General features: G+C 50.4%; 1 protein-coding gene across 1 annotated transcript in view; it reads left to right on the top strand.

Annotated features, from left to right (window-relative positions):
- The first annotated feature begins 5493 nt into the window (after positions 1–5493).
- Positions 5494–10019, top strand: part of LOC128847377 (zinc finger protein 354A-like) — a 29067-nt gene continuing 24541 nt past the window's right edge. The window contains exons 1-4 of the mRNA XM_054046767.1: positions 5494–5562; positions 6081–6168; positions 6692–6818; positions 7657–7770. Of these exons, the coding sequence (XP_053902742.1) occupies positions 5495–5562; positions 6081–6168; positions 6692–6818; positions 7657–7770 (397 nt within the window). The 5' untranslated portion in view covers position 5494. The remainder of the gene's footprint in view (positions 5563–6080; positions 6169–6691; positions 6819–7656; positions 7771–10019) is intronic.

Here is a 10019-nt window from a genome sequence, read left to right as displayed (position 1 = left end):
TTCCTTCTCCTCCAGGTCATGCTTTCTCTCTTTCCTTCTCCCCCAGAGCTTGCTTCTGAGCTTCCATGACTCTCTCATGAGCTGCTTTCTCCCTGGCCTCCTACTTTTCCAATAATTCCATATGTCTTTTATGCTCATTCTCCTTCTCATCCATTTGAAGCCTGTGCAGTTCTATCTTCTTTTGAACCTCACTCTCACTCATTATGCTGATTTTCTACCTCTATTTCTCTTTCCTGAAATAAGCAAACAGAAATTTAAAAAAATCAAACTTTTTGTCTGTTCTCCAGACACCACACTTAAAACTAACTTAAAATCACTACCAGTGTCTCAAAGCAATCAGCTCTGCACATACCTTGATCAACTACGCCACTGTGACATATTCCTTTGTCAGAACCACCTTGGGACTGTCACTCGATGTGCTGAGATATCACTGAGCCTTTCTGCCATCTTGGGCACCCCTTGCCTCTGTCTTGCTGAGTCAGATCCCCCAGGCCTCCTCCAGCACAGACACAGAGACTGAGTCACACCCCTCTGCAGAGATTAGCTCAGCTCTGGGAAGTCTCAATTAAAAGGAACTTTTCTCAGCAACCAACTGCACAGCACCAATGAGACCTGAACCCCAGAAAAGTTTTATACAGTATAAGTTCATATTGTTTGCCCTCTTTCTCGAAGTAAAGAGAGACTGTTTGCCCCCCCAACAATTACTTACACTGGGTTTATTAATAAGCAAAAGTGATTTTATTAACTATAAATGGTAGGATTTAAGTGATCATAAGATATAACAGACAGAAGAAAGTAAGTTCCTAAGCAAAATAAAACAAAAACATGAGGCTAAGCTTAATACACTAAGAAACTGGTTACATGTAATATAGGGTTACCATATCTCATAAATAAAAAAAGAGGACCCTCCACGAGCCCTGGCCCTGATTTCCCCACCCCCTAGCCCCGCCCCAACTCTGCCCCTTCCCCACCCTAACTCCGCCCCTCCTCCCTCCCACTCCCAGCCAGGGGGAAAGGGCTGCCCCAGTGCTACCAGCTTCAGGGTTTGCCGGGCAGCCCCCAGACCCTGCGCCCCCAGCCGGCGCTTCCCCAGCGCAGCTGGAGCCCGGGAGGGGAAGAGCCCAGCCGGGGGCGCAGGGTCTGGAGGCTGCCCAGCAAACCGTGAAGCCGGTAGCGCTCAGGCTTTGGGCAGTCCCTATGCCTCCGGATCCTGCACCCCCAGCCGGGCACTTCCCTTCCCGGGCTCCGGCGGCGCAGGGTCCGGAGGTATGGGGGCTGCCCGAAGCCGGTAGCGCTCGGGCAGCCTGGCTCTTAAACAGAGCTGAAGAGGAGCAGAGCCTCCAGCCGCGGAGGCTCTGCTCCTCCCCGATTCTTCGGCTTTGTTTAAGAGCCGGCTTCGGGCAGCCCCCGTGCCTCCAGACCCTGCGCCCCCAGCCAGGAACTTCCCCTCCCGGGCTCTGGCGGTGCAGGATCTGGAGGCACGGGGCTGCCCGAAGCCGGTAGCGCTCGGGCAGCCCGGCTCTTAAACAGAGCCGAAGAGTCGGGGAGGAGCAGAGCCGCCATTTTCCCGGACATGTTCGGCTTTTTGGCAATTCCCCCCGGACAGGGGTTTGACTGCCGAAAAGCCGGACATGTCCAGGAAAAAGAGGACGTATGGCAACCCTAAACTTTCAGCATGCATGAAATTTACCAACCAGTGGCTAAACTTCCTATCTTCTTCCATACTGGCTGATTGCTCGAATCCGTTTGAAACAGAGCGCATAGAGACAGCTGTCATTAGAGAAAGCAACGTCTTGGAGGTGATATGGAGGCAATGTGCCATTTTAGTTTGTATCCAGTTCAAAGGTTGCTCAGCATGTGTTGCACATGCACACACACACATATATACTGCAAATATCTATATATGAACTTTCAGAAGTATAGTTATTGCAGCAACCTCCTGTGAGGAGGTAGTGAAGTAGGCAGTTTAGATCAGCTTGTGAAAACCCTGACATTAATCGCCTTTATAGAAACCCCCCAGGCGATCCTCCATCTATTCCCCAAACTCCCATTCAACTCAACAAGACTCTGGAATGCAGGATCGGGTCCTGTATTAAGCAGATTCATGTCTTCCTGCACAAGACCAAACGTTGCACAGGGTTAGTTTTCCCCATTTCTTGTTCCAGATACGTTTTAAATGGAACTAATCCTGTCTGTCAGTAAATGCCTTCTTCATTTTTTAACAAGATATCAGCATATTACTCTTTGGCTGCAAAGCTATCATTGATTAAGGCACAATGAACAGATGATATATTTAGGTCCCCCAGGATAAAAAATGAGGTTGCAATTGTACATTTCTGTGATCCAATCACTTCAAATTAGAGTCTGTTCTAACAACAGGAAACAAATGTATTTCTATCCAAATGAACTACAGATTTACCCAGGCACAATTAAAATGAAATAAACCATACAAAGAACAAGCAAGCAGGAACAAAGATAATCTAAATGTATCCAGATCTATCTCTCTATAGCTATCCATAACTAACATCCACATCTGCATTTATCTATACCTAAATATATCTAGATTTTTAGATTAAATTCATGAAGGACTCTGAACAATCTAAACTCTGGGTTTTTTTCTGGAGGAAGATCTATTCCTGAAAGGTACAACTAAATGCGTTGCAGAGGGGGTGTGTTTTATTATACACCTAAACACTTGTTTTAGGAAGGGGTTACCCCGCACACGTTTGCTTCCTACTTCATAATTTGGGGAAGATTTCCCAAAGCACCCAAGGAATGTAGGAATTCTTTTTATGTATAAGCCCTTTCTGGACAATTTCACTTCCAGGATCTCCCGCACCAGCAATGTTCGCGTTGCAAACGGTGGGCCTGATCCTGCCCCACCAAACAGCCCCCGGTTCCCCTTGATGTCGAAGACACCCTGCTGTGCTGAGATTATTACCCTCCCCTGGGAAGGGAGAGATAGTTCAGGAGTTTGTGCATTGGCCTGCTAAACCCAGGGTTGGGAGTTCAATCCTTGAGGGAGCCATTTAGGAAACTGGGATAAAAATCTATCTGGGGATGGGTCCTGTTTTGAGCAGGGGGGGTTGGACTAGATGACCTTCTGAGGTCCCTTCCAACCCTGATATTCTGTGAAGAGGGGCTAAGCTTTTGAAGCAATGATAGGTGAATCCTGATTTTGGACAAAGGTGTAAATGTCTCATTTGATGGCCAGGGGTAGTCAAGGAGTGGCGCCAGTCAAATTCTGCACTGGAGTTAGTTTCCATGGGTAAATGTTCTCTAATTACGGGAACAATCGCATAGCAAAAAATATTTCTTTTCACCTCCTATCAACTCACCAAACGGCAATGTTACCAGAACACCTTTGGGTATATGCGTAACTGCACAGGCTGCATGGTGCTTTTCCTTTCGGCCAGCTAAAAGCTCTTCTCTTAATGACTTACTGAGTTAAAATTGGACAGCAGGCTTCATTAAAGAGTAGAGGCAATGTGTTTACCGCATCTAATTGAACTCATTAGGGCTATGCCTTTTTGCTTTTTAAGCAGCCGCCGCCTTCTGCGTGTCACATAATCTCTGGGAGCTGTTTATTAGGAAAGGGAAAAGATATTGTAAATCAATTCTTCAGATGAAAAATGTGACTTTGGGGGGAAATAAAACACTGAATGATTTCTCTGCTGTTTCCTAGGCGGGGAGGAGGGATGAACTGCGCTCCACATTGCAAGCGGTGCTTGATAGACGCGGAGGAGGCTGGAAAGTTTGGGGAGACTTTTGAGTTGTGTTCTTGCCACGAGAAATGTGATGGGAGAGACATCAAGGGGGGAGAAGTATTCTTAGCAAGGAGTTGAGGTTGTGGCTCCAATACCACTGCAGTTTAGGCAACCCTGGGCTCTTCTGAGAGTTATTAATGGAGGTGGGTGGGGTGGGGATGCTTGTTTTAAAGAAAAACATATTTCAAGTCTAGCCCCCACGGAGGGATTGTTTGTAGGGTGATTGCTGCAAAGGGGTCTGCCAGCCTGCTGAGACTCCTAGCCCCCCTTAGAATTGCTTATGTGGTGGAGAATCCGATTGTGCAATTAACTTTTCTATTCACTTAAACTAGGGAGAGGGGAGGCATGGGGAGCGGGGTCAGGAAATTAGGAAGAGGACAGGGCTAGGGTGCGGGGAGGTGGAAGGGAGTTTGGGGGCTGAGGGAGGGAAAGGATAGGGATATGGGGTGGGTGGGGTGAAGTGGGGAGGGGAAATATATGGAGATATACCTATCTCATAGAACTGGAAGGGACCCCAAGAGGTCATCGAGTCCAGCCCCCTGCCTTCACTAGCAGGACCAAATACTGATTTTGCCCCAGATCCCTAAGTTGCATCCTGAAGGATTGAGGTCACAACCCTCGGTTTACCAAACCAATGCACAAACCACTGAGCTAGTACTAATAATTCAACTCAGCTCCCCAGACAACTTCCTCTGCGCAAGCGGACTCAGTGACCATTTTTCACATTCTCTTGGATTCCACATTCCTCCAGCAGAGCGCAGGGACAGGTTCCAGTCACGGAATGTCCTTTCTGACAAATACTCCACCAATGCTCCATGCATCCTGATCTGGTCTGATTTCACCCTGTGAACAGGATTCCCCCTTCCCAAACCTCAGCTGAGTGCACAAATTTCCATCCATACTGATAGCTGGAGGAAACGGGCCCAACCTTATCGGGGTTTCAGTGACCGGAGTGGAAGGGGAGTCCTCGAGGTCAGGCAGGCCTACGGGGAAAGGGAGTGGGAGCAAGGATTCAGCACATTTTGCTATTTGATTCCATCTGGGTGGTGAATGAGCCAGAAAACTTCCCCACACTAGTAGGAGCATTCCCCCACCCGCTGAACTATGTGCATATTTATCGGTTTCTCGTAAAGTTAGTTAGGATTATGGGGGAAAGTGTCAGAGTGGGCACCAGCAAGAGTTGCTGGCCACACTGTGATGCCACCAAATTTGGTCGTGTCGTGAGAACCCCTGGGCTAGATGCTCATGATCGACCCTTCTGACTTGAGAGCCTGTGAGTGGAACAGGAGCCGGACACAGAGATGCTGCAGCGCGCTGGGTTGATCGCTAGGACCCAGGAGCGGCTGGGAGGCGGCTCTGGGGGGAGCGATCGCTGGGCTCAGGCCCGGCAGCAGGAAGTGACTCGCAGCCGCTGCGGTGACTCTGGCTCCAGGCTCCTGGCGAGATCCCCGAGCCCCGGCGGCTGGTGCTGGGAGCCCGGAGCCCGGGCTGCAGCCGGGAGAGGGGAATCTCCAGCAGGGCCCTTCCCGCTGCTCCCCAGGAGCCTCTCCCAGGGCAGAGCCCCCAGCCCGGCCAGGCCCCTGCCCCAGGGGGCCCCGCTCGGAGGGAAGGTGAGAGAGACCCGCCCCCCCGTCACTCCCGGGCTGCAGAGGGAGGAGGGAGCAGGAGGCGGGCGCTGGCGATGCGGGGACAGGCTGGGTTGGGGGCCGGGGCGCACTGAAGGGAAGATGGGGCGATGCGGTGGGATTGACGGAATTGGGTGGGAGAGGGAAGCGAGGAGAGAATGGGGGAAGATGTGAGTCGGGGGCACTGCGAGGGAAGGGGGGTGTGGGGAGACTGGGACAGAGGCAAAAACCCATCCCCCCACACTCACTCCCTGCTCCCAGCGTGTTATTGTCAGACACACCCGTGCTGGTGGGGTCTGTGTCTCATGAGTTTTGCGGTCGCCCAGGGCCCTGGTCTGATTTCTGGGCAGGATTCACATCTCAGCCACACCGGAGTCACTGCTGCTTTGGGCAGGCTGGGAGTGTGGATGGGCCAATGGGATCAGCCTCTGCCTGCCTGTCCCTGGGGGCTGCTGGGGGAGTCCAGGGCAGCTCATTCTTTAGGTGATGCCATCAGAGGGCTCCTGCTGCTCCTAAGGGAGAGGGGTTTACACAGCAGTGTGGAGAAATCCCCCAAAGTGGCCCCTTTAGTTCTGCTTTTTACCTAGCATTTGGATCAGTTACTGGGAGTGTCTGAAGAGTCTGGGGTGGAATCGGTGGGTGACATGGACTGAAGCCCCTTCTGTAACCTTCCCAATCACCCCGACAGGCTGAAGAATCACGTCCACGTTTTGCTCCAGATGGGCCCGTCTTCCAGGAGACAGGGAAGGGAAATGTCTGTGATGGAACCAGCTCAGGTAGGGGATTATCAGGGAGCTCCTGGGCAGGGGCAGGGAGGAGACAGGGTGTGATAAACCTGCTGATTTTCTGAGTGGGCCCATTGGTAATGTGGGAGGGTAGACAGGACATTCCCCCATTTCTCAAACAGGATATAACCCCCTTGCACAGGGCTGGGAACATTTTCAAGGCTCCCAGTGCTGGAGTGAGACCCCACTAGCCTGAGGATGCTGTGAAATATGAAGGGAAGTGTTGGGATTCCTGTCCCTGTCCCCGGCTCAGAGCTCTGCTTCCCATATCAGCCTGTGGCTGGCAGGTGTGTGTGAAATGAGAAGACCATGCCCTGCTCCGTCTGCTGGGGAAACAAGGAGCTCTGACCTTTTCCCACCCCCTGAAGCCTCCTGGCTCCTCTGAGCAGGGTGGGGGTAGGATTCTGCTACTCTGGCCCTCCCAGAGCTTCCATTTCTTTATCCTTCTTCCCGTGTGACTAGCGGGATTGTGGCTGAAGCAGCAGGTAATGAATGGGGGCTTTTGGTGTTCCAGATACCGGTGACCTTCGAGGAGGTGGCTGTGTATTTCACCCAGAGGCAGGGGGCTCTGCTTCACCCCGCTCAGAGAGCCCTCTACAGGGATGTCATGCAGGAGAACTACAAGATGGTGACCTCGTTGGGTAAGGGATTCCCATACCCTCAGATACTAGAAGCCGTGGGATCTGCGTGTCTGAATCTGGTCAGGTTCTTCCCAAGTCAGTTAGATCAGAGGCGAGTTAGTTCCATAATGCACAGCTGCCGTGTGAGAGAGATTTGCATTTCTCTGCTATCTCTAGTGCCACATGTGTGTCAAAACCCAATGAACAAGCTAAACCATCCCCACCCCTCCATCTTTCAAAGGGGCATAAATCCAGCATTGTCCTGTCTGTGTTGTTTCTCCCTGCACACACAATCCCTGTTCACCTTCCTCCTTGGGAATAGCTCCAGCCATGAGGAGGGCTCTGGGCTCTGCAGGTTTAGAAAGAGGCAGGGGTTTAAGTCCAGAGCTGTGTGTGAGTCAGCAAGGCCACCAGAGTGCACAGATCTTGGGAACACCTAGTGAGGGTGTAATAATAATTCAACTCACCTCCCCAGCCAAATTCCTTTGCGCAAGTGGGCTCAGTGACCATTTTCCCATCCTCTTGGATTCCACGTTACTCCAGCAGAGCACAGGGACAGATTCCACTCATGGCATGTCCTTTCTGACAAATACTCCACCAATGCTCCATGCACCCTGATCTGGTCTGATTTCACCCTGTGAACAGGATTCCCCCTTCCCAAACCTCAGCTGAGTGCACAAATTTCCATCCATACTGATAGCTGGAGGAAACGGGCCCAACCTTATCGGGGTTTCAGTGACCGGAGTGGAAGGGGAGTCCTCGAGGTCAGGCAGGCCTACGGGGAAAGGGAGTGGGAGCAAGGATTCAGCACATTTTGCTATTTGATTCCATCTGGGTGGTGATTTCACCCTCTGCACAGGATTTCCCTTTCCCAAACCTGAGCTGATCGCCCAGCTGGAACGAGGGGAAGAGCCATGGGTGCCCGATCTCTGGGACTGCAATGAAAGAAGGCTTCCGATATACACCCTTACAGGTGAGGACTGACACAGAAACAATCTAGGGAATGAAGGAAGAAGTTGAGAATCCCAAAATATGGTGTGAGTAAGCGCCCTCAGTTCTTCCTCATCTCAGCCAGGACAGGGCTGCAGTCAAGAGATATAGCTCACACTATTCCACCCAACCTCTTAGCTGCAGGAGTTTGCTTCCCAACTTTCCTTCCCTGTGATTGTTTGTGTGGGATGTGGAGGCGGAGTCCAATTGTTCAGTCTTCGTGTTGGGTTTTCGCTTGGTGCTCTTCTTCTTTCTCCCCAGCACAATGACTCCTGTCTGGATTGTGTCTCTCCCAGCAGGTGCTGAGCGAGGGAGTGAGAATGAGGAGGGGAATCATCATGAGGAAGTTCCCGGGGAAGTGGAACTGCAGGGAACCTTTGTGGGAAGAGCTGAAGGGAATTTTTCCCAGTGCTTGGAGCAGGAAAAGGCCAGGGGAAACTGGCACAGGTCAGAGAGGCTTCTGGGAAACCACCCAGGGAAGAGAGTGGATGAATCTATTACCGGGGGGGCAGGAGACAAGGATCCGAGAGCACAGCAAACAAATCCCAAGGAAGAGACACCCGGGCACTACCCTCAGTGTGGGAAAGAATACATTGTGAGATCACAGCTTGTGACACATTGGACAACCTGTACTGGAGAGAAACCCTTTCAATGCTTGGATGATGGGGAAATCTTCAATAAGCTCTCAGATCTTAATAACCATGGGAGCAGCCACACTGGAGAGAGAATCTGTCAATCCCTCGAGTGGGGGAAATGTTTCATTTCGAAGACACAAATAATTAGACATCAGGCAATCCACACAGGAGAGAGACCCCACAAGTGCTTTGACTGTGGGAAAGTTTCATAAGAAGGTCACACCTAGTTCGTCATCAGGCAATCCACACAGGAGAGAGACCCCACAAGTGCTTGGACTGTGGGAAAAGTTTCATAACAAGGTCACACCTTGTTTATCATCAGACAATCCACACAGGAGTGAGACCCCATAAGTGCTTGGACTGTGGGAAAAGTTTCATACAAAGGTCAGACCTTGTTCAACATCAGGCAATCCACACAGGAGAAAGACCCCACAAGTGCTTGGACTGTGGGAAAAGTTTCATACTGAGGTCACACCTAGTTCGCCATCAGGCATTACACACAGGAGAGAGACCCCACAGGTGCTTGGACTGTGGGAAAATTTTCATAGAGAGGTCGAACCTTGTTCAACATCAGGCAGTCCACACAGAAGTGAGACCCCACAAGTGCTTGGACTGTGGGAAATGTTTCAAAGTGAGATCAAACCTTGTTCACCATCAGGCAATCCACAGAGGAGCGAGACCCCACAAGTGCTTGGACTGTGGGAAAAGTTTCATATGGAGGTCTGACCTCATTAAACATGGAGGAATCCATACAGGATCTAAACTTCTGTGACACATGGCAAGAAAAGTTTAAGCAACTTGCATGTAATTGACTCAGGGTCAACATTTAGAGAGCGATTTTAAAAGTGTGTCCACTTTAGATAAGCTGGAGTTTGAAATGTAAAGTTGTGTGATGACTTAATAAAGAATACATGAATGTGAAGTAACAATTCTGTGGGAGTTTTCCAGCTTCACAGCATGTAACAAACATACAGCAACCTCTCAGTGCTCCATGGACAGTGCTGATAGACATATTGTAATGGGACAGTAATATTCAGCAGGTGATGACTTTTCCTATGAATCCTCACAACACATACTTTGGAGAAGATTTATCATTTTGTAAACATGGTGCCCATAAGAGGGTAGACCAGTGGTTCTCCTACGTGGTTCATTTCCCCCCACTTCTGTGTGTCTGTGGTTATATAGGTCCCCACCCTTAAAAGCACATATATCACCACGCAGCTCTAAAGGCAGAGTAGTTGCTGGCGATGTGCACAGCGCTGAAGATCTCCAATAGCATCACAGAACTTAGGGTGGCCATGTGAAAAGTGATATTCGTCAATATTGTTGTTCACAGCAGACTTATGACCCCATTGCCGCCCCTACTTCTGTGCTGCTGCTCCACCTGGGTTTGACAACTTAAGCATTGATCCCCAACTCCCAGCAAGGCATGTTCCTTCTTCTTGAGCCCCAGCCAACTGGGGCCAACAGCAGTGCTCTTTAAAAAAAAACCAAACAACCCACACTGATCACGACTCCCTTGACGCATTCCTATGCCTCCATTGGGAGGCTCTCCCCACACTTTGAGAATTGCTAGTGCATAGAGTCACCATGGGGA

The sequence above is a fragment of the Malaclemys terrapin genome, chromosome 13 (genome assembly GCF_027887155.1).
Source record: "Malaclemys terrapin pileata isolate rMalTer1 chromosome 13, rMalTer1.hap1, whole genome shotgun sequence".
In the NCBI taxonomy this organism is placed as follows: Eukaryota; Metazoa; Chordata; order Testudines; family Emydidae; genus Malaclemys; species Malaclemys terrapin.
The sequence above is the reverse complement of the archived record's forward strand: the minus strand, read 5'-3'. Positions and strand labels throughout refer to the sequence as shown.